Below are 25,111 nucleotides of genomic sequence, written 5' to 3' on the forward strand. Positions count from 1 at the left end.
CACTCGCCCAGATGAAATTACTTCTCGAGATACCCGCAGAGGTTGCAGAAAACAATAATGCTAATTTGGGCTGGTCGATACTTATTAAATCTAAATGGAATAACAGCGCATAAAACAGGGCAACCGGGCCGCCATTCGTCCATTCATTTCTGGCGATGATTATGGCGAGTGACTCAGATTTCTAGAGCAAAAATTTTCAAAATTTATTGCGCGAAATGAAGGCAGCCAGAAACTATTTTCCGTTAAGGGATGCTGGTTTTCTACACTAGCTTGAATACGCATGCTTTGTTAGGTATAATAACACTTATATGCTATGTTACTGATGAATTTATGTTTATGTAGGTTGTGCTTGATAACCTTTTCTGGCACTCTAGTGTGATGAGTTCTGTTATTTGTTACAAGCAGCAGTTTTGAGGGTACGAACCAGATCGACGTTATTTGGTACGCCGTAGTGGGAGATTCGGGTGCAAATTTCACCACGTGTTGTTCATTGACGTGCACCTAAGTAAAAATATAAATACATGGTCATTTTCGCACTTTAGTTCATCTAAATGCAGTTGCCGCAGCCGGTATGGAATCCGTGGTCTCGAGCTCAGCAACGCAGTGCCGTAGCCACTAAAGGCAGCACGGCGGGTATTTTGTGTATTCTGTGCAGATACGTCGGTAAAGTGCGTTGTACAGTAAATGCGTGCGTTATTTTGCAGTGGTTCGGCCGATAATCACACCTCCTCCCCAAACCTCCACTGTAGCTTCTGCTAATGGCCGAACAATTATGCAACAAATGCAGTATATGCGACTCTAAAAATTTGCCTAAATGTCTTGTTCAATGCGTTGTTACCCCGTTTAATCTGCTAAGATATTCGTCAAGAAGGGTAGCACCACTGGAAGGTGTCTACTTGCCTCCAATGAGTTTCGCATACGCTTGTTGCAGGCGCGAGTCACAAGGTGCGCAGTTTATAAAGTTGAGCTCCCTCAAAACGCTCTCCTGTCGGGGCAGGCGCCACAGCTTTCAGCGTTCTCGCCGTCACACGCGGGAGACGGCGCTGGCAGCGTCAGGGCAGAGGCCATAGCTTCGATATCCTCGGTGCGAATCGAGCATGCGTGCACCGCAAGCGCCGTCAAAGTTTTGCTCTGAACCACGGCTGCCAGCAGAGCAGATGGAATGCAGGCCGAGGAGCCCGTCACCTGCAGCAGGGTGCGAGAGGGCACGCCATGTCAGCTCTTCTCAGCAGAGGTGGCAGACCCGCAATACTGCGTTAAAATTACGAACCACTTTTGAAATAGTTTGCTTCCAAAGTCGATGCATCCATCGATTGAACAAAGCATTCATTCACCACTCAATATACTTTTCACTCCATTGATGCATCCGTCCATGAATCCCTCAACGCATATTATTAACAATAATCACGCACACATGTGCAAATATCTCTAAGATAAAGAAGAGCGGACAAGCGTATCCCTAAATTGCAACCACGCTCACCCGATTCCAGAGGAGACAAAAAATATGAGAAAGAAGAAGGAGATAAAGGAAGAAAGTGTGAGGAATAAACAACACATCACACAGCCACGCTGAGAGTACTAACGTTACAGACATGAGTAGTTCCGTGGTTGACAAGTATTCCAGTAGCGCGCTTCGCGAGCCTCATATCGAGTTTACGGACGACCCTTCAGAATTAGGATATTACTAAGCGCAGTTCGTACAAGGTTGTTTTGTTGAAACTTCCTCAGCAGCACACAGCGACATCTGCGGAAAGTTGCACATTCTAACAGCAAGTGCTGTTAGAATGTGCTGTTAGAAGTCCGCAAGCAAGTCAGGAAGAGCTCAGCGCAGTTCCTTGTTGGTGAAGCCGATGTACGACGTTAACACACCCAATGCGTAACTGGTGCAATAGAGGCCTACTGTGGTGAGTTAGAGCGCAGTCACTGATCGGGGAAAGATATTATAGCTTGCTTGGCCACACGTTCATCAATGTACACATTCGCCCAACGAACTAACAGACGAGTCATTCATGATCAATCAATTTATCAATGCATCGATGAATTCACGCATCCATTCGATTAGCGTCTTTTGAACATCTTGTCGACACTGGGTGAGGCTGATGTAGTCATCACGAGTGCACATATTTCAGAAGGACTAACTGTTGGGCTAGAACATCTGTCATGTTGAGCGGAGAACTTTACGCTAAAAAGTGTTCGTCCTCGTCTGTTCCCTGTGTCTGTGTCCAAATTTCGCGTGCTACGACATTCAGCCAGTACGATTTTTGGATAGTTAGTTCCGATTCGACTACAAACGGCGCAGATCATAAGACGAAAGGTAGTGGAGGCCACAGGCGCCAACTCTCAACGATTCCAGAAGCACACGTACAGCGGGCAGGGCAACACAGTTTGAATGCAAAACGCCTAAATATAACACATATTTAAATAAAGTGCTCCAAAGGAAATGTGATGACAAAAAGGTGTCATCCACCTAGATCATGTCTGCGCTGCTTCCTCACTGAAATCCTCTTTAGGCTATTCTGAGAAGGAAAACTCATTAATACACCACTGGCTACATGAATTAAAAAAGAACCGTTAGATCTCACGCCATCTAGTAATTGGTGGTAGGCAAAGCTTTCTTTGAGATTTACTAAAAAATGTGTTTGTTTGTTTACCGTCATTTCATGGCTCATACCCACTATGAGGGAGTGGCCAAGATGCGGAGGTAATTAGAAGGAGTTTAGTACTCTTTAAAAACAACTGGTATATCTTTTGGGTATAATCCATGGAATAATAAAAAAACTACATTATGCAGGATAAAGTCGACAATTCTTGTGAATGTAAGCTGAATGCAAGAACAAACAAACGAACGAACAGGCGATAGCCCCCCTCCCCTTCTCTGCCAGCCCTCCTCGCAACTGTTTTGCGTGAGTGCCACCCCCCCCCCCCCCCCCCCACACCCCTTCGCACTACTGTGTTGCGCGAGAGCAGATATCCTCTGCATCCTCGCCATTTATCTGTAGTGCGACCACCGAGAGAGAGGGAGAGAGAGAGAGAAAAAAAACATCTTTAATGACCACCAGGATGGCTTGATTTGCAGGAGTGGTTGAACGAGGCGGATAGTGTCGTTCTCTTTCATGCCTCCGTGTCTGCGTTATTCTCCGACCGCCGCCAACCAGGTGAACAAGCAAAAGAGGAAAGAAAGCTATTCGTTGTGAAAGTACTCGAAATGTGACTAGAAGATTAAATTGAGAATGGTATAAATTCTTCAGCGGCTGAGGAATAATTTTTCGTGTTCTAGAGCGGAGGCTGACAGATGAAAAGAGTTTCAAGCATGAAAAGGACTACAACTTGTCGAAAGGTTACTTCTGAAGTGTATTTCCTTGGATGTATGTGCGAACGGGCGAAAGAGGCAACTAAGACTGTTCACATTAACTGATTATAAGGCAAACCATATTGGGGGACTCCAGATTAGCTTTGACCACCAGGTATCTTTAAGTTAATTAAATTCTGGGGTCTTACGTGCCAAAACCGCGATATGATTACGATCTTTAACGTGTCCCCAATGCACAGAACATGGCCATTTTTGTGTTTAGCCCCCACTGAAATGCTGCCGCCGTGGTCCGCGATTGAATCCCGCGACCTTATGCTTGGCAGCGCAACACCATAGGCACTAAGCCACCGCGGCGAGTACTAGTGCATTGAAGTGGTAGAACCAAATTGAACGTCACGATTTGCAAAATAATCGTGTGATGTGCCTTACTTCAAGTTTCTCAAGGGTCACGTGGTCTCGGACGACTTCTGCCAGAGCCTGGCCCTGCCGTGCGATCAGGAAGGATTCTTGCACACACAGGACCTTCACAGTGCGGTTGCAGGCGAGGCAGTCCAGGAACACGCCTGCGTCCCTGTCATCAGCCTGCACGTCGAGTTGAAAGCGTACCAGCCGAGATTCAGACTGTCTTTCGTACATGAAATTGACTTTTGAAACATGCATCTCCTAGAAAACTGTTTTACATTCGAAACGTATTTGCCAAAGGTGAAGCACCGGTCAGCCAGGTGCATCGCCAGGGCTTCCCGCTGTGCTGATTCGTGATGAAGCCAAAGTCGCATACCAAAATACGACCGATCACTCCTGCCTGCCCCATTAGGCTGTAAATAGACATTTCCAGTTGCTGAGACTGTGAAGACGAACTCCTGAAGCATTTAGGATTATGCCAGACCCTGTCTAACACGGAGTGCTGCAAATTCGCCTATCTTAGCGGCGATTCTTTGTTGCGCAGGAAAAATGAATCTTCAGAGCCCCGACCCCTATTCTCCATGTCCCTTCGAGTTCTGTTTAAGCAGAATTTACTGGCTAGAACTATCAGTGCCTTGCATGAATACCTCAATCTTGAACTATGGTGCGATTCACGCTTTTGACTTATATTGCGTGGCCTGTACTGCTGTCCTACAGAGTGCGCGCTACCAAACGCGACGTAACAAGAGCTCGAGATTAGCTAAAATCAAGCTAACACGCATTATGTCCACTCAAACAGCCGCCTTCTAATCTTGTTCCAAGCCAACAACATTGCCAAAAGTACTAAGGTGGGATAAAAAAGTACTTTCGCCCTAAAGGCGAATTAAGCATCAATTGCGATAGCAAATTAGTAGAGCTATACGGATAGTAGTTTTATCGGCTGCATAAACTCGGACACATTCGCTTACTAACTGAATTAACAAGCATAGTGTCAGAGCACACAAGCAAACATGAATAGATCACACTCGATGACCGCAGAAAACCACTGCCAAAACGCTGGCGGGAGCAAGCGCGGCGGCAGGAGCGAGCGAACGTTCGTGTGGTCTATCGCTTTTGCGGAAACTGAGTGGCGAAAGCACACTGCATACAAAGGTAAGAGCCGTGTGGAGATCGCTTTCAAGATACGGTGCACGCGACAGCCCGCAGTCACGCAAAGTACATGTACGCAGTTGCTGGCACAGTAGAAACCGCACCCCCTCTCTTCCGCGCTGCCTTCCCGCTTTCCTCTTTTCGTGTAGGAGATTGAGTTGCCAGTTTCCCGCTTGCGCCCGGTTGTAAGATACGCATTTGGTGCCGCAGTTAAATGTCGCCTCCTCTGCGCGCGTTCACTCGCACATAGAGCATGCGGCGCGCGGCGCCAATTTCATCGCTCTAGGACTTTATACGGAACCTCACGGCGACGACGACGACTGCGACGACGACGGCAGGAATACGCTTGGAGTGTCCCGTATAATTGCTGTCGCAATAAAAACTGCGTGGGGACGCAACATTCATATGGCAGCATACATGGGCTACATACATGTGCTACGTACGCGGGCTAAATACATTATGAAATTATACATTGTTTTCATACGGCACCGCACTACGCCGACACAAGACGCCGCTGCAGGTCACCGTACTACCCTTTCATCTGCCGCAGCCGCTGCTGTAGCCGCGATGGCATCTCGACGTGCGTGACGTAACCACAAAAGCGTAGGCCGCGCACACAGGCGGCGTCAGCCATACTCTTTCCCCCTCTACTTGTTCGGCTAACAGGACTTAAAACAAATAAAGCGCATGAAGGCCAACTTGCTACACTAAGTACACTTTCTTATATATATAACAGGGGTCTATGATTTAGGCAAACTACTTCGCTGTAAAAGAATTACTGACCGGATGTCAAACTGCGGAGTGCAAGAAGCGCCGTGGAACCGATTTGAAGCTCTATTCTATACAGCACCAGGTTGCCGCCTATTGCTGAACTGGTGATGTTCGGCACTCTGACTGGCCAACCGGATTGGTCAGGCCTTTTTCATTGGTTCAATACCCCAAGCGTAGTGGAATTTGCCGATGCGGCGGAAGGTGACAGGGCACAGAATAGCAAATGCGGCGCCGAATTCATGAGGAGTTTCACTGGCGAGTGTGGTAAGTGTTCCTTACTATTAGCCAGCAGCCAGCGCTAATACGTATAGCATCACTATTGGCTGGGAATTTGCTATTAGGAACATTTTAATCATAAGATCATTTTGTGAATATGGGTCCTGGTCTAATGATTAGCTGTCACAAACAGCATCTGTCACAAAATCAAAGTATCGACATAAATTTGGCTTTGCTGGTAACGTGGTTCCCGTTACACTTGTCGTTTTGCTTGCGATAACAATTATATGGAAACTCCAGCCGATCGTTCTTCCTCGTGATCGACGTCGGCGTCGCCATGTGGTTCCACATAAAGTCCAAGTGCGATTAACATTCAATGACGCTCCGCATGCCGTATGCTGTGAGTGCAAGTGCAAGCGTCGAGGCTGGGCCGAGAAACATCGCGGCTCTATGCGTGCCCAATGTTGGAGGCCATGTAATAAAGCGCGCGCAAAGTGGATGGAAGGGGGAAGGTGAGAGCGGTGGTAACGTCATCAATTGCATACTAGGCAGGGCGGATGAGGGGGGGGGGGGGTCTGGCAGGTAAGCGCGCGTGTCTTCGTCTAGTCAGCCGCTCCTACACCCTTTCTTGAAGATAATCTTCACCGGTGGCAAATAGTGCGCGAGCGGAGATGGCTGGTGGCCGCATGTGCGATAACTTCGCACGCCCCTAGTGCTGGAGGTCACATAGTCTGAAAATTTTGGAAATGCATTGATGGGCGATGCAGTAGAAGCGTTCATTACCGTCTATTTGCGCTCTTCATCGCGCCAGCGTTGTGACACGATGTGGTCGTGGTTATCGTACGAGATCTGTTCATTTTGCCTGTGCGCGCGTTACATCATGCTTCCTAATTTAATTAGCGGGCGAATGTTTGCTGCAATTAGTACGGTCAATTTAAGCACAGACAGACAGACAGGAGACTTTATTTGGTTCTAAAGGACGACTTTGTCGCAGTCGCGGGCCGCACCCACGCCGGGGATAGCCGCACCACGCCCTTTGGATAACCCGAAGCTGGACTTGAAGGTCGTCGCTCTTGACGGCTTCTTGTCATTCTTCTTGCCTGTTGAAAGGCGAGTGGTGCAACCCGGAACATTGCCACAGCATCTGGTTCAAGGTAGACGACTGCGGTTGGGGCAGCGGGGATCCACACACGGAGCGTAGTGGCTCAGCCTGGATCGAGACGGAAAGGAGCCCGTCTGAAGCATTCTTAGCATCGAGGCCTTGGGTCTGCCGAGCTTCGGGTGAGGAGCCGGGATCTGCCTGTGTCCCAGCTGGTATTGAGCAGTGATGTCGTGGAAAGTGAGCAGCAGGTGCATGGTCCGGTCGATCCCCTGCGAAGCCGGGCCCCTCGGACCGGCGTGGTTGACGAGACCTCGCGCCGGGTCATGGGCCAGCTCATTGGGGTTGATCGAGCCGGGAGAGACGTTCCGGCCCATGTGAGCCGGGAACCACGTGATGACGTGACGAGCCGAGCCTGGCTTGCGGGTCCTCAGCACTGCCGCAGCTTCCGCCGAGACCAAGCCGGCGAGAAAGGCCATCGCCACCAACCTCGAGTTGGTGAAGATCTGGGTGCGTCTGGGATCGCACAGAGCCAGCGCCACTGCGACTTGCTTTGCGACGGACGCCTTCGAAAGTTGGAGAGACGCTACATTTAGGATCTTGCCCTGGGGGTGAACCACCGCGGCCGCGTACGAGTTTGAGCTGGCATATTGCGCCGCGTCGACAAAGGACGCGAGCTCTGGGTTCTGCTTCTACGATTTTGCTCAGGGTTTTGTGGACCCCGAGCTACATCAGCTTCTCCGTGCTGGTCGTCACGGGGATGCCGAGCACTCGTTTAATGCTCTTCCTGACGAACGCGATGATCTTGTTCTCCGACCACGACCAGTTTAGTGCGGAAGCCATGTAGTTTATATGGCTCATGAGGAAGGTGTATTAGATCCTTAGGAGATTTGCTTCGCTGATGCCACCCCTCCGGCTCGTCACTCGCGAAACGAGTCTGAGCATGTTCTCCGTCTTCGCGCTCAGGCGGGAGATCGTTTGCACCTTGCTGCCCTTTGCGTTGATGACCAGTCCGAGCACCCTGAGAGAATCCACCCTCGGGACGCGCTGACCCGTCGTCGTTCTGACCTCGATCCGTACTTCATCCAGCGGCGTGTCGAACTTGCGGTCCTTGCTGTTGGGCCGGTACAGCAAGAGCTCCGATTTTGTCGAAGAGAGGACCAGTCCCGTGCTCTCGAGGAATTCTTCAGTGACGCCCAGGGCCTCTTGCAGGGCCCGCTCCACCGCTGCATTCGACCCGCCGCCGCGCCAGACAGTGATGTCGTCCGCGTAGAGAGCGTGATTGAGATTTACTCCCTCGATTCGGTCGAGTCGGACCGATGGGTCTCTCATGGTAATGTTGAAGAGGAGTTGGGATAGCACTGCACCCTGAGGCGTGCCGCACCAGACGGTGATGTCGCATATCCGTTCGACTTGATCTGGCCCAACTTCACCATGGCCTTGCGATCCTTTAGGAAAGAGCTGACGTACAAGTGAAAGCGTTCGCCGAGGTTCAATCTTGACACACAGTCGAGGACGTGCTTGTGTTTGACCGTGTCGAAGGCCTTGGCGAGGTCCAGCGCTAAGATGCCTCGGACGTCTCTTGTGACCATGTCGACTATCTGCCTCTTGATCAGTAGCATGACCTCTTGCGTGGACAGCGAGGGTCTGAAACCGACCATGTTCGGCAGGAGGAGTTGTCGTTCCTCGACATGCCTCGATATTCTGCTTTGGATGACATGCTCCACCACCTTGCCCACTCAGGACCTGAGCCAAATGGGTCACAGACTGTCTATGATCGGTGTCCTGCCCGGCTTCGGAATTAGGATCACCGTGGCTTCCTTCCATGCATCCGGTAGAGGCCCCATTGATTTTTTGGTGAGCAGTTCGATCGAGCCATCGCCCAAATTTCGGAGGTGTCTGTTCGAGATTCCGTCTGGCCCGGGCGCCGATCTTCCGTTGAGGCCTTTAAGGGACGCTCTGACTTCCGAGATGGAGAAGGGGGCATCGAGCTCCTCGTCCGCGTTGCCACCGTAGGCTGGATAATCTTCCGGCTTGGACTGCCCGATGAGGAAGTAGCGATGCGCGACTTCGTCCATCACTTCGTTCGTAGATTTTGTGTAGTTTTGTGTAGTAACACATTGCTACCGCTAACAATGCCTCACCTTTCGGGTAAAACTGCGACACTGTTTTTCCACCATGGCGGTTCACAGCAAAAGAATTTAATGGTTAAGTTGCGTACAGTTCAGACTACATATATTGAGAAGATGCATATTAGGAAAGCGTCCCGTTGATCGCGTGTGTTGTCAAGTGGGTAAATATTAGACAAAAGTTATAGGCTGCCTTTGACGCCTAAAACGGCAGTTACATTGTTTTACGACCTTATGCAAGTCCACGATAAGCACTGTTTAGTACTCTGTGCAGTACTCACCTTGATGTTAATTAACTGGAGTGTACTGAGTGCAGTGGATCGCATCACGTAACCGCCAAGCGTACGCGCGATTTCCTTGGAGAAGTGAATGCAGTGAAGATGCAGGATGTTGAGGTTCGTCAGAGCCGCCACCGCCTGGGACCAGGTGGTCGTATCGACCGATGTAACCTGAGGTGACAAAGAGTAAGAAGTGGAAGCCGATACAATCAGCTCTAGCGTTTTCTGCACATTCTGCACAGTGACATTTTGAAATCCGTACCGTGCCACTTAGTAAGAGCGGATAACCGGTGGACCATGAGAGGTACAAAATGGGTGCCAAGCGAAGGGAAGCGCAGTCGAGGGCAACAGCAAATTACCGGAAGTGATGAAATTAAGCAATTCGCTTAATTTAAGGAATCAGCTAGCGCAAGACATGGGTGATCGGAGATCGCAGCTAGGGAGAGGCATTCGTCCTGCACTGGTATTAATAGAGGCTGATGATGATGGTAACTAGCAGTCTTACTCCACCTATTCATACCTGCAAACACTGATGTTTAAGAGGCCGAACACACTTGTATCGTTTGCGTGAATAGCACAGCGATAATTGTGTGCGAAAACTCGAGAAATGGACTGACGATTGCAGAGATACTTTCGTTAATACGTCAACATTCTTAGGCAATACTTCCCGGACTTTCCGGGGTCGGTCTGACTTTGCGGGGTCGGCCTGCCTGTCCGTCCGTTCGTTCGTCCGTCTCTAATCGTTTTTCCTGCCAACTTGGGTCGACGGGTAGTCCATGGGCGAATGCGTAGCGCATAGGGCTGCTGTGTTGAGGAAAATAGGGCTTGAAACTTACGGTCGGAGCCACTGAGTTGGTTGAGTAAGTATCAATATATACATATCTGCCGCTCTTCAACTAACCTATTTCTCGTCGACATGGGTCACGGTAGATGCGGGACTAAGTACATACCACAGTTTAATGAAACTCTTTCATGGTGACTCGGAGCGCAAGGTATGTGCCACTCGGTCTATGCTGGTCTTCAGTCTGTGCACGCTTAGGCCACTAGGCTTGTGGAGTAAAACTAGGTCTGTAGACGATGGCGTAAAATGCGTCCATTGAAAAGTGTCACACACCCAGTCCATTTGTGGCACAGCCGGCTAATGCTGCGAGTTGCTGTCCTTGAGGAACACTGGAGACATAGGTTTGATTCCGTTCACTATCGAAGAAACTTAGTGGGTTTTCTTTCGTCATTGCAGTGTCCCACGTACATAGTTATCCATGTTGCCGTCAAGGACGCTCATTGAGGAACGGCTCTCACCTACTGGTTCCTTTTCAGTGACCCAAGCTGGCATCAAGGAGGTTCATTGAAGACCAGCACAGACCTAGGGGGCGCACACCCATGCTCCAAGTTGGCATCAAAGACTTTCTTCGAACAACGGTAACTACATTGTCCCGCATCGTACAAGTGACCCATGTCGGTTTGAAAGAGGTTCGTTGAAGAGGGGCACGTCTGTACACGTTGTCACATACTCAGTTACACGAGTTTGTCCAATGGTTTGTTTCGAACCCTGTTACCTCAGCACCGAAGGCCGATGCGCTACCCATTTGAGCACGGCCTACCTACTGACCCAGGTAGGTGGGGAAAACAGATGCAAAAGGACGTACCTAGCGCCTGGAAACTGCGTGATAATACCCTAAGAATGCGAGCGTGTTGATAGCAGTCCGGCTACAGCACACGCCTCATACATAACTGGTCTCGACAGTGGCAAAACATTATGTGGCTTTATTGAGTCAATGCTACAGTCATCGTGAGACGAGTTCTGCGGGTTTTTTAGCTCCCCAACTTTGAAGGGATTTGTGGCGCACCGGTTTTCTAGTGGCAGCGAGGAAGTTGGCCTGGAAGTACGCTACGTCGGGGGCTGGGATGATTGCGTCTCCTGAAATGACGACAAGCCACTCACGACGGACGGGTACATCAAATCCAAAATGATTTGCGGGCTCATCGTAATGACCCGTTGTCTTCGTCATCAAGCTACGGGCGTCGTTTTATCGTCCTCGTTCAGCCGCATCTTCGTCGTCCCGGCGTCGCCGCGCCAATGTGATTGCAGTTGTTTTGTTGTCTTCGCACTCCTGGAAGCACGAAGCCACCGCCCTTATCCAGCAACAATCTCGCTCGCTTCGAGCGTGCCCGACCGGGATGCGTAAAGCGCCACATTACTGATTAGCGCATGCTAAAGGCGAAAAATAAATTCGGAATATTTCGCCGTTCATTTTATGTTCACTAGCTGAAACTGGCCAGAATTTTTACTTCGCGCGAATTTGCAGCATGAGCTTTTGGCATGTCCGCAAAAGGATATGATTTTCTCGGACTTGGCGGCGAAGGATTGGCCTTAGGATGAATCGTCTAATGCTATGAGGTAATAAGTCAGAAGTGAAAAATAATTTCTTTAATGGCTTGTACTAGTAGTACCCTGACGAATTTTAAGCTTTGTGTTTTTGCGGTAATAGCAAGCAGAAGAAAATCACTTTCGTGGTCTATTTCGCTTGTTTTTGCGGTTGGTCAGTGGTCAATGGTTGGTGGCCGAATTTGCGATAAGGTGCTGGCGCAAAGGTCGTGCACTTTCACGCAACCCAGTTTGGGGGAGTGTTCTTCGCTGAATTCTAACTTCCTGGTCTGAAATTTTACCTTCCGGGAGAAGAGCGGTCGGCAAGAAAAACGTTCATTCGTATGTTCTTTCGTTGCAGTGTTGGCTTGCATAAATAAACATGGTGTAAATTATCCAAACGTTTTCATCTACCTAGAAGTTGCGCACATTCATGCAGCAAGGCTCTTCTCACGAATTTATAAAGTTGTATCTCCGTATTGAAACACACGCAGTCCCTGATACAACAGCGCAAGCTGTCCCTTTTGTCGCAGTCTGTGTAGACGTAACCTCGTGTTCTCGACACCGGTGCTCAGGCGGTGTAACAGCGGCTCTGGCACTCAGTCAGACATCAGTAAAGAAAAGCACTTGGTGCGATCTCGTAGCACTCACCGGGCTTCGTAGACCAAGGAAGTACGGCCTGCACTCGAGCCACTTGACACCCCCAGCGCCAGTCCTCAGGGCGTGCCATATGACGTGGCTTTCAACTGTGGTTACAGACATGTCCAAGAAGACGCAAGTGACACACCTGCACGAAAAAATGATGATCAAAACCAAGAAATTGTGAGAAACAAAAATCAGCAGCCCCTCCCCTGTCTAGGAAATGGCGGTAAGCGAAGCTTGTCGTTTCGAAGCTTCGGTGATCCTCCGAACCAATTTCACTGACGAGTACCACGTTGTGCTCGAATCAAAACCGGTCAGACGCACTGCAGCTGGTTCTGAAGTTCCAGTTGAGAAACTTGCGTGGAAACCTTGCCGTCGCACCGGAGAAGTTGGCGCTAGCGTTGCCGAGGCGTGCACCATTGTTGTCGGGTTCCTGGAGGGCAAAACGACGCTGACGTTTCACCTAGGCTTCGGAAGCCCTCCGGCTAGAATCGGCACGTCGACGACGAGCCGTTTCCCGAGCGAGTTCGCGGCCCTGTTGCTGAAACGCAGCTTGCTCTTCGGCGTGCGTCACCTGATCCGGCGTCGGCGGAGCTTTCCTCGCACCTGCTCTTTCTTTCGTGTCCCTGGCTCATAGCCGCATATACAATGCAGGTATGCGCCACACGTGAGTTATTACATGACTAAAACGCCACCGAAACTTGCGAGCCAATACAAGCTTCGCTTGAAAAAGACACGAATGTTTTGCGGCGAATGCTTTGACCTCGGTGTCCCCGCCGTATGCGCTTTTCTTTTGTCGCGTGTGTGGTTGCGTTTGCCGTGTCAAAGAAGAACCAACTAGGACCCCCCAGAAGGTTCATGTTTGCTTCATACACTTTTCTGGTGTGATAAGCATTCTTAGGGTACTTCACATACACTCCAATGGCTATACCTAAGTACCCCACCAGTCGGTCTGAGCTGCTCTTCAGTGAACCTTTCTGACATCAAACTGGGGTCACTAGGTATGCGCCGCTCTTCAATGACCACCGTTGATTACAGCTCAGGTAGCTTGATATATGCTTCTGGGAATGTCCCCCTCTACAATGACAAAAAACATCCTTTATATTTCCCCGACGCTCGCCGAAATCGAACCCACGCCATGTGATGCCACTAGATGGTGCACCTTGTACAGTGGGAAACGCGGGAGGAGAGCAAAGCTGTGCTTCGACCAGCCGATTTTAGCATGGGCTATTTTCATAAGACTAGCCTTTGAAACTCCCGTACTGGGCGGTATCGAACCCACGTCACACAGACGGCAGCCCGACGCTTTAGCAAGCTGCGTTACGAATGCACGAGGTATGTGCTGCTTTTCAATGAACATCTTTCAGGCCAACTTCTTAGCGACGTACGTAATGAATGCCCTAGGTATATGCCACTCTCCAATGAACCTTGCCGGGATAAGGGGGATGCCAACGGCGCTATGCCTCGGCACACCGAGCACCGCGGTTGGCGCACGCTTGCCCGTAGCTCGAGGAAACAATAGACGACAACCACGTGTAGGAATGAGCCATAATGACAAAGCGCAAGCCAGAAAATGATCAGGACGAACACTAGTAAAACAGCAACAGTGACACTAAGCGTGACGTATGTGCTTTCCCATGTCCCTCGGTGAAGTAAAGAGCCTAAGGAGCCCAGAAATCCAGTTCACCTGTGTTGCCGCAGCAGCACGTGGATGAGCAGCGAGGCGCAAAGAGCGCCGTGGACTACCGACTTGTTCTCGGGCCACTCGTACGCTTGTAGCGTGAGCTCGTCCCACTTGTCCTCACGGAGTTCGATGCAGACCTCGCAGAGAACGTGGTTCCACATGTCTAGGTTGGACATAATCCAACAGGCCTTCTTGTCTGGCACCCACGTGCAAGAACGCTCGAAGCCGATGTCGCTGCCGGCGCCTCCACAGCCACCACCTGAAGCATTGTCTGTCACAGCACTCGCACGGGCAGCTGCAAATGCCGGGCCAGCCATCATTAAGACTGGGACACAGCAGTTGGTAGCTTAACTATTGCAGACGGAAGGACAAATGGACGAAGAAAGACCACAAAGGGCGTGAAGCAGTGGCTTTCTTTAATAATTCCGTGAAAATCAAAGTAACTACGGGAACAAGCGCGAAAAGACTGCAAGCAATCAAGCTTGTGGACGACAATCTGTGCAATGCAATGTTTTCTATCGCACCGACACGCGGCCTCATCTACAGCAAGTACTTCTCTGAGGTGCAAATCTGACTAACATGTGCAAGAATGCTCCAAGACGATAACCCGGCCACCGCCAACATAGCCATAACCTGCAGCTTTGCGAACCTCCAAGTTTCTGCTCCATATGTTAGCACCAGTAGAATGCAATGATTGTACACTTTTCTTTTCAACGACAGTGGTAAACTCCTAGTCAGGCTTTCCAAATGGCTGCTGTATGCAGTCCAACCTATGTTTATTGTTCAGTAAATTTCACTCATGATCAGGCTCTCCTGTGAGTAATTTACCTAGATAAATGTACGCCTTTACAGACTATAGGCTGACGGGCGACCTTGAATTCTTGTTCCCTTGCCAGGCTGTTGAACATTATTTTTGTGTTATACATATTTATGTTCAACCGCAATCTTAAACTTTCCCTGTTAACGTCCTGGATGATTTGTTGCAATTTATCCGCAGTGTTGCTGTGTCATATACAAACCGAAAGTTGAGATACTCGCCGTTGATCCTCACTCCTAAGCATTCCCAGACTAAGAGCTTAAGAATTTCTAAGCATGCAATGAATAGCATTGGGGAGATTGTGTCTCCTTGCCTGACCCCTTTCTTGGTAGGTAATTTTGTACTTTTCTTGTGGAAAGCTAAGGTAGCTGTGGAATATTTGTGGATATTTTCCAAGATATTGACGTATGCCTCCGGTACTCCTTGATTTCGCAATGTCTTCATGACTTCTGGTAACTCTATTGAAATAAATGCCTTTTCATAGTCTATGAAAGTCATATGGAGAGGTTGATTGCACTCCGCCGATTTCTCGACTGCCGGATTGATGACATGGATATGATCCATTGTAGAATATCCCTTCCTTAAACCAGCCTGTTCGCTTGGTTGACTGAAGTCAAGTGTCGCCCTAAGTCTCTTGGAAATTATCTTAGTGAACATTTCATACAATGCATAAAGCAAGCAAATGGGCCTAGAATTCTTCAGTTCTTTATCATCTCTCTTGTTATGAATTAGTATATTGCTGGCACACTTCCAGCTCTCTTGTACCCTTGAAGTTGTGAGGCATTGTTTATAAAGGACCAGAAGCCTTTGAAGCATATATGCTCCAGCCTTGATTAAATCGACTGTTATTCGATCAATCTCTGCCGCTTTTCCCCAGGAGATGTCTTGCAAGGCCCTTCTAACCGTCGATAGTTATAGAAGGAGCCTCCGGTATCCTGTTCATCACTACTTCTACTGCTAATAAATGTTCCGTGGCTTCTCTCGGTATTGTACAGGTTAGTATGGAATTCTGTTGCTTTTACTACATCATCTAAATTGCTGGTGGCATCGCCCGGCTTATCTTTCACTGCATGCATATTGTGTGGTCCTAAGCCAAGTTCTTTTCACTGATTTTATGCTCGGCCATTTTATATTGCTTCCTCAATCTTGCCGTCGTTATACTTTTTAGTATCACTTACTTTCTTCTTGTCTATCACCTTTGAAAGTTCAGCGAATTCTATCTGATTTCTTGAGTTATACACTTTGATGCTTTCACGTCTCTTATATAGCTGAAAGTTAAGTCAAAGACAGAGAGAGACGTTGCTTACCGGACTTGCCGCCGCGTTTTTTGGCACGGCAGGATGAAGTCGACAACGACGATGATGACACGGGAGAACGCTTAGGGTTTCTGCCACCCAAAAAAGCGCAAAATAACTTCAAGGTAGTGCTCACATCGCTGATGCTTGGCTGGGTGGTTTTGCACAACCTCTGAAGCAAGGCCACGTAGTCCGGAGTAAGAATACTGACGCCTGCGTCCTTTGATTGTGGTGCCATGCCTGTGGTGTTAATGAAAAGAACAGCATCGGGACCCGGTCAGCAGGCGGAAAGTCTTCCCGTGCTACAAAAGACGACAGTCCACTAAGGAAACGTTATAATTTTCTTTAGACATTCGAAACATATGAACCCAGTCACAAAACGAAGGTACAAAAGCGTGCTGATGTTGTTTCGGTGATAAAAGTTGATAGCTCAATCAGGCAAGAATGACGAAAGGGGTACGAATTATCTTCTATAGTATGAAGCGTGTTGCGGCCCTCTCCTGGTGGTACAAAAAGAGAGGGCAGACGTGTGCGACCTTACAGAAAAGCAACGCATTTTCCAAGAATGCTGTTTCTTTCAAACAATTGTATTAACAACTTCAGATACATTTAAAACGTTGCCTGCTAATGACTCACCAGTTTGAAACGTTACCCACACATAGCAATTTCAAGCAATTCAAAAATTTTAGCAAGGGCACGTGCCTTAGGCACACTCTTAACTTCGCACGCTACCAACCAATGGTCATATCCCGCTTTTGACTGCTTAATTATGGAATAGTTTACAAGAGCTATAGCCCCTCCACACACGTTTAAATTTGCATGTGTGCGTTCATAATGTTCCCCTATTTCTTCAAGGACGGTGTCTATTTGTACGAAGCCATGCGGGTCAACCGCAAATGAATATTTTAGCAAAACGACAGCGGTGCGAGCTCTGGAGCAGGGGCGAACAGTTGCGTTCGCAGAGAAAGCTAAACTCAGTCACAAAGTGGCTGTTGCGATTTAGGCTCTTGTTTCGATCGATGGGCACGTTCCGGCGTTTGTTTATCTTTCACCGGTGACCACTTTTCACCGGCTAACAAATGTTAAACTTTATCGCTCGGCGCAGGACGCGCCTGCATGTATCGGAAGCTTCTCGGACGTTATCGGTGCTTATATATCCGTCGTCTGTTGTCACCGACGTTTATGAAATCTGATTGTAATAGCGACGCGAATTGTCTAGTACTTTTTGGGAGACACGCGGGCCCCAAGGATTAATCTGGAACCTTCGATGACTCAGGTATAAAAGCCGACGCGTTTCACCGCTGATCAGATTTTGACGATCGCCGACTGTGTTCGCCGCTATCATTGTGCTTCGAGTGTAGCTTGCTTTTGTGGGCACAGGTTCGCCCAATAAAGAATCAGTTTCGTCATTCACAGTTTTACGGCTGTGTTCTTCACCATCACTACTACGTGACACGTGGTACGATACCTAACCAATCCTTCATTCACCCAACTATACCTAAAACCTTCTTCCCATTGTTCAAGCGCGCGGCTCGTATATACAGATAGCCATTTCCGGTTGACCCACACGTGGTCGTACAAGTCGACATTGTCTTCAATAAACGTCTAATAGGTGGCAGCTTGTTCTCCCAGGACAGCGCGCTAAAGCTTGCACCGTTCGTATACCATGCTACGTACGCCGCGGAGTGCTTGAATGCGTAATTTACTGCATGGACTGTAATGTACATGTTTTGGCGTGCCCTTAAACATCGCCTGTAACATTTTCTGTCTTTTCACGAAATATAAACAAGGTGACTCACTAACTTCACTAATCATACCTGGAAATCCACGCACCTCATGCGATGCACTAAAATACGTAGAAAATGAAACGAGGGCTCGGTATATATTTGCAAAGGTCATAATTAAGCCAGGAAGGCTAAAGTTAGGAAATACATTAACTCTAACATGCACCCCAATTTCAGGAAACAAAATTGTGGGACAGGTTTCTATTGAAACAGACAAACGTAGCGGATAACTGCCTAATCACGCTTAAGAGCATTTGGTTCACATAATTTCGCAATGTACGTATTTACCTGATACTTCTGAAACTTGACTTCCACAACTCCTAATTAGTTCCTCCTGTTTCCTTAAGATGTTAACTTTGTGGCGTGTTGAGCTGGCCTAACTTCCTGCGTGATTCGTAAATATGTTTGCTAATCTCCGAAAGGCTCACGTTTGTAATTTGTCTGTAAAGGCTCTATATAAGCTAAATATTTTCTGTGTTAGTCGAAAATAACAAGGCCTGTACGTTATCCAAGTATCAATTTGCTGCCATCGCTGGTACTCCCTTGCTGGCATAAAAATTTTGCAAGTGCTTCGCATAACGCCTCTAAGCAGGCAGAAATCAGAAATTTAGCAATCTTCATATAGCCCCCCATTAATACACACTTCAAAATCTGCCTGCAGATCATGCTTACGAAGCCCACGTTATGAGTAAATTTACGCCATAAACGATTTAGTTTTTCACTACAGTGCGAAAACTCACAGATTGCGATTTCGAGTGATTTTAATCGCAGTAACTGCCGCTCTCTTAACACGTGCGATATGCTGCACTCGGGGAATGCATACGCGCCAACTGTGACGTGAAAGAAGTGACAGCCATGTTACGTCATCTGACGTCCCAAGTTCCATTTGATACTTCTCGAAAAACGCCACCGGTTTACTCTCTTAACATTTCTCGGCGCGTCTCGAGAGCAGTTAACAAAAGCTGACATGTTGCTTGTTACGTGACCACATCACTTGCCTTCGACTTGGTTATGGTTCTGCGAATGCCGCAGCAAATATGTCTCGAGTGCGTTCGATCGGTTGCCGCACGTTCCTTTTGCTTTTTTCGTAAAGTTTGCGGCTCATGACATCCTGTGTTGCCGTGTGCGTTTTCCCCGCTAGTATAAAACTACCCTTAGCAAGGCCACTTTGAACCATATATAACTACATGGCAAGAAACTAACTTCACGTAGCCTGACGGGCATGGAGGCTTACCGTTGCTGGTTAACTTTGCCTAGCCTCGTTTCAGCGTGGATCTTGTAGACTGACGTTGCGTAGGTTCACGCTGTCAATACACAGTGAGAGCAGAAGGCCGTAGTCACAAACCCGGCTTGTCGGCCGTTCAAAAAAAGCAGAGTTGAGGGTTGCAGGCGTCACTTCGGACGTTACCACTTCTATTGCTTTTCGTTTATTTAGCCTCGGTGCCCACATGACCACCCATGACATCACTTCTCTAGGTGATACCTATGTGCGCATGCGCAGCGGACTATTGGCATGCATTATCATTGTGGACGTTGTCACAACCCCTACGTAAGGACTCGGTACGTATCGCTTCTTCAGGGGCTGTTGATCAGCTTTTGGCGATAGGACATGATGTCATCATTTCGTTTGTGTGATGTTATGAAGCCAGACACCCAAGCGAACGACGCCGGATTCGGTAGTTTAGTCGCTGTGGCGTTGTGCTGACGAGCTTGAGGTCTGGGTTTTGATCCCGGTCATGTTCTGATAGGGGCGAAATGGACATATGGTAAAAAAATGATTACGGGGCTTTACGTCCCAAAACCACGATCTGATTATGAGGCACGCCGTAGTGGGGGACTGCGGAATAACTTGGACTCCCTGGGGTTCTTTAACGTGCACATAAATGTAAGTACACGGGTGATTTCGATTTCGCCCCCATTGAAATGCGGCTGCCATGGCGATGTGATCCCGTGACCTCATGTTTAGCAGCCCAGTACCATAGCCACTAAGCAGGCACGGCAGGTAAATAGGTTTGAGTTGCATGGTGAAAGTAATATGGAGTCCCCCACTACGACGGGCCTCTCGATCACGTCATGGTTATTGCACAGAAAACCTCAATATTTATTCAATTAAGCAAACGACTCGAGCCGAAGTGAAGAAGTGGTGAGCTAGGCGACTTGGTAATATACATGTTAGCAAAAGAAAAGGCCCACGGTAAACAGGAAAAAGAAGACGGAGAGGACGATGGGACAGGCCGGAACTTACAACTACAATTTATAAGATTAGAAAGAAATATAGCCTGTGGCAACCTTCCTGACACGTGCTCAAACAACCATCACAAAAAACAACATCGCTTAATCTACTTACTGTAATAATGCACCGCTAAGAAAATTAATATGTCGATCAGGTCACGGTCAGAGATCTGTCAGTGACGCAAGTGTTCTTTTGCCTAATTATGTGGAAGACCTCTCACAATCTCATTTACCGTCTTCGTTTTTCTGCGGCCTATGACGCTTGTGTTATAAAACACGGAGGGACACCCGCACTTTGTAGAGCGACTTGGCAGGTGAGCGCTGTCAGTCCCTTGTGTTCCCTGAGAATATCATTGATACACCGACCAGGTTTGCCCAATGCCTTCTTTCCCACAGCATACTGGAATGCACCAGATTGTTTCTGTTGCTCAAGGCGCAAACTTGAGGAATGTGATTCGTACCACACGTGTCCCTTCTTTGCGCTTGCTTGCTGATGCGACTCTACAACCCACTCAGTTCTTGCGGACCCGACAACACCATGCGCACATCACATCTTCTCGCCACTTTCTTAATGCTGTGCGACAACTTGTACACATGGTAAAACTTAATTCCTGTTTCCCTCCGCGAAAACACCAGCTGTTTCAGCATCGTCGCGGCGACCGCATTTGTTATGTGCTTATAAAGATCAGACGGCTTTTTAACCCTGGTTGGACAGCTGGGCTAGTTTCGGTACCTGGACAATAGCGTCGCCATGTTTCTGGTGGCCAACGGAAAATTAAATGAATTTTGTATATTGCGCTCTATCTTCGGAACCTACGAATAATTCAAGTAAAGTTGTGTAAGTATGTGTAGAAGAAAATGTGTTTCTTTGTATTTTCTTTTTTTTGCGTTCTTTTTTGTATTTGGTCGCTTCATTCGCTGCCCTAACGGGTGGCACTATCACGGTTATCGCTTCAGCTCTCGTTCTGTTCGTCTGCTCCTGGCGCTCTCTGCCCACGCGCAGGCCTTTGCCATCTACTGTACGCTGCAAGACTTTGTGTCTGTATTGGCCAGTAGTTCATGCAGCAATGTAAATAAAGCAGAAGGCCACAAAGGCGTTTTACGCGGCTCTACGTTGGGCCAACACGGGGAGGGAGAGCAAAGTCACTTATTCCCGCTTCCAAGAAAAAGCTGCACTTTCGCCCGGGAGGTGAAGCATTAGTTGCGATAGCAAATTATCAGACCGCTATACGAAGTAGGGATAGTAGTTTTATCTGCTATATAAACTCATAAACATTCACTTACTAACTAAATTACCAAGCATGGTGTCACGCGCACACAAGCAAGCGTGAACAAATCTCGCTCAATGACCACGGAAAGTGACTGTCAAAACGCTGGAGTGAGTAAGCGTGGCTGCAGCAACGAGCGCATTGACCTTCATGCTGCGTCTCCCTTAAAGCGAACTAAGCGGACGAAAAGAGCGCACACGAAGCTATCAGCACTCGCACTCTGTTCCCATCGCAGATCGCTTTCAAGATAGAGGCCGCGTGGCCGCGCCATACGCAGCAGCAGCCGCAGGGAGTAGAGCCCCCCCTCCCCCCTTTCCCTCGCCCCGGTGCCTTGCGCACGACAGAATATAGCGCGTTTCCTCCACGCTTGCCTCCCTTGCGCGCGCGAGATTGAGCCGCCATCGTCGGCTCCCCCTCGCGCGCTTTCACTCGCACATGCAAAATACGGCGCCTGGTGAGGATGTTATCACCTTTGGACTTTACACAGAACATCACGGCGACGCAGACGGCAGGAATCGACCTGCAGTGTGAATGTAAATGCTATCTCAATAAACTGAAAGATAAGCACGCTTTTTATGCATTCGTTGTGCAGTAAATAACCGCTAGCCTTATTGAAACGGCTATGAGACGAAAGGAGGGGTCACCCGTGCGCGGAATATTTGTCTGTGGTGTTCAGATACGTTAAATCTTCCTATCGACAGCAGTTCCCGGAGTCAAGTGAGCGCTAGAGAACTCACTAATGGAAATCCCGCTTCGTTATAACTCGGCGACTACTATTTGTTTTCTTAAGGAACAAAAAAAACGGATAATGCATCTTTGCGGGAGGTGTTTGAATACGGGCTGCACGGACCAGGCCATTAGGTAGTGAACAGTGTGCTTGCTTGTTGTTCTTGTTTAGACATTTCAAGCCGCCTGAAGCTTGGCTAGGTGCGGAAACTAAGAGAAGGAGCCCTTCGCAGGCGCAAGAAAGCCCTGCGAGGGTGCTTTTCTTCGCGTTGTCTGCTACAGCGGTGGGCGCATTTACGTTACGAAGCGAAATATTTTGTGGCGCAAAAAAAAAAAAAACAAAAAAAAGGAAAAGCCTGCTTGTCTGTTCTTTATCGAAAGTTCATCTGTGATATGCGATGTTCGCGGTTTTTAACTGATAACTAAGCATCCGAGCAGTTTTTTGTTGTGAACGAGCGAATTTACCTTCGTGGCAAGTCGCGCAATGCGTGCGAAGGTGTTACGTTGGTGCTTAGCGAGCCACGCCCTCGGGTGTTCCCGCGAGGTTTTGTTCCCCCTGCGCAACGCAAATGTTCATAGACAGTTGACCAATGCCTTGCAACTTTTGGAAGCTAGTCTTCCTGTGATTGGAATTCGGCTGAATGAGGAAGACAGCGAATAAATAAAAGTTCAAACTAATCCGTCAGTGCCATATTTACAAGTTAATATGAAATTCATGGATCACGACAATTTAGCTGTTAGAAACTAATTAGTATATACAGGCAGCTGTTGAGAAACCACCATTAACAAACCTGTTACTTCAATATAGTAACTGTTATAATAAGAAATTGGGTTGTCACATCTTTAGCTATATTTCTAGCATAAATTCCCACGATTGACAACATAACGAATTGACCTACACGAATTGAAACACTACTTTGCGGCAACACTACTGAAATTTGTTTCAATAATTGTGCTCTGTGTAAGCATATAAATTAATACTTGTTTTTTCAGACCACAGCCCCAGCACGGACACCACGACATGTCTTGTCTGTGTGTGGGTAGGCGAAATGTGCTATCTTCAGCCTTTCAGCCGGTCTTGCTTCATAATCATTTAATAGGGTACCGTCTCGCAGAAAATCCGGGGTCAGCGGCAGCGTCGTTGTTCATTAGGGAGAAACTATATTTAGATATATGTATATGCCACGCCTTTCTACATGACATGCGGTATATATGCCGGTTAAAAATTAAATTTAAATTATCGGGTTTTACGTGCCAAAATCACGAACTGATTATGAGGCACGCCATAGTGAGGGACGCCGGAAATGTGGACCACCTGGGGCTCTGTAACGTGCACTTAAGTCTAAGTACACGGGTGTTTTTCGCATTTCGCCCGCATCGAAATGCGGCCGCCGTGGCCGGGATTGGATCCCACGACCTCGTGCTAAGCAGCCCAACACCATAGCCACTGAGCAACCACGGCGGGTATATATGCCAGTTATATTTCGACACCATTCTGTCACTGAAGTTGCTCATACCTTGTCTTACATTCTTGACAAAGTTATTTCTCGGAATTTCGAGAATGACAGCCCACAAAAAAATTCCATAACACAAAACACCGACAGCGCATGCCTTTTATGTTAAATCATCTCAGACTGAAATATAAAAAGTGCGAACCAATAACAGAAACCTGAAAATGGTGTAAATGTTTTATTTTTTTACGCAAGAAGCCGCATTTCTACCAGAAAGCTCGCCTTGGCGCATAGCGTTCGCCGCCAGCGTTTCTCGGTGAACATTACGGTCACATAAGCTGTAATGGCCGGGAAGCGTGAGAAGCCGTCAGGGATCTTTTAATGCTATCGCGTTCCAGTCTTTAAGGCGTAGCTTAAGCGTCATCCAATTGATTTTTGCATAAGTAATCACAAACAACTGTTGCGACAAACGATTTGCTTTTGTAGGATTGTCCCATGCAAAGCTAGATAAAATTATTCTGCGGTTCCGAAATTGCAAGCTTTGTTATGTACTGATGCGCCTATAAAATGTGCAGTTTCGGCTGAAAAGACAAGATAACCAGCTCTGTATACATTGCTTTCTGTATTTCATCTCTTGCTGTGCAAAACTTTCTAGTAAAAGTGAGAAATAAAGCAAATTTTCCTGCCTATTAATATCCTGCCGGAACACAGTAGCCGCGCACTATAGCGTGTTAGCTCTCTTATTTTGAACGAGGTAAATTATTGAGAAGCACGGTTGCGCTGCTGGCCCTTAATTAATGAGTGAAAGCACACGCACAAAAAGAAATGATCATTACAAGAAAAAGGAGGCTGAAAATGACAGCTGTTAGGGCCAAAACAGACTAAAACAGAAAACACAACTTGTGCTCGGTTCCTCTTGTGTCTGCTGAGAAAATCGCGCGCTCGTCGTGCGCATATCAGACGACAAGCGCGACGACGTCTCCCCTTTGAGCATCAAGAAAACCGTTGTCATGACAGCAGACTTTATTTCTCAGAAGCATGGCCTACCAGGCACCAGTTGATAAGCTGAGGCTCGTCACGCCATGGTCTTCTTGCCTACTGTTGGAAACTCGACCGAATTTCAAGAAAACAGCTCCTCTGAAATGCATTCTTGATACAAATTCTATCAGTGATCGCCTCAGATAGCACAAGATGTGCCTTTCCGAAACTAACACACTCACCTGCAGATTCGCTGTAGACAGTGCGGATGCATCGTTGGGTGGAGTAACACGAGTGTTATAGGCCGCGGAAAAAACGAGGACAAAGGAAGATTCTGGAAGCCTTCTGCGTCAATCAGAAGAACATCAGTAGTAAGTCAGATCTCCCGTCAGCCACAAGAACAACTGCGTCTTTGACACTTCGCGAAGGCTCACCGATAAATGTATCAGTTTTCTTAGCGGTGTTTTGTGATAATCAGTAAATGAGGCGATGCTGATTTCTTGGATAGGTTCCTT

The 25,111-nt window shown here is 48.0% G+C and overlaps 1 protein-coding gene across 1 annotated transcript; it reads right to left on the reverse strand.

Moving 5' to 3' along the window:
* Window positions 1-918: 918 nt before the first annotated feature.
* On the reverse strand, window positions 919-19,338 carry LOC125940958 (uncharacterized). The gene is made up of 7 exons (XM_049657750.1): window positions 19,176-19,338; window positions 16,170-16,397; window positions 14,049-14,340; window positions 12,371-12,506; window positions 9,358-9,525; window positions 3,740-3,892; window positions 919-1,185 (listed from the first exon to the last, which is right to left on the reverse strand). The coding sequence occupies exons 2-7, from the start codon at window positions 16,393-16,395 to the stop codon at window positions 973-975; spliced, it is 1,188 nt and encodes a 395-aa protein (XP_049513707.1). The 5' UTR covers window positions 16,396-16,397; window positions 19,176-19,338; the 3' UTR covers window positions 919-972.
* Window positions 19,339-25,111: the final 5,773 nt, after the last annotated feature.

Source organism: Dermacentor silvarum, chromosome 10 (genome assembly GCF_013339745.2).
Source record: "Dermacentor silvarum isolate Dsil-2018 chromosome 10, BIME_Dsil_1.4, whole genome shotgun sequence".
Lineage (NCBI taxonomy): Eukaryota > Metazoa > Arthropoda > Arachnida > Ixodida > Ixodidae > Dermacentor > Dermacentor silvarum.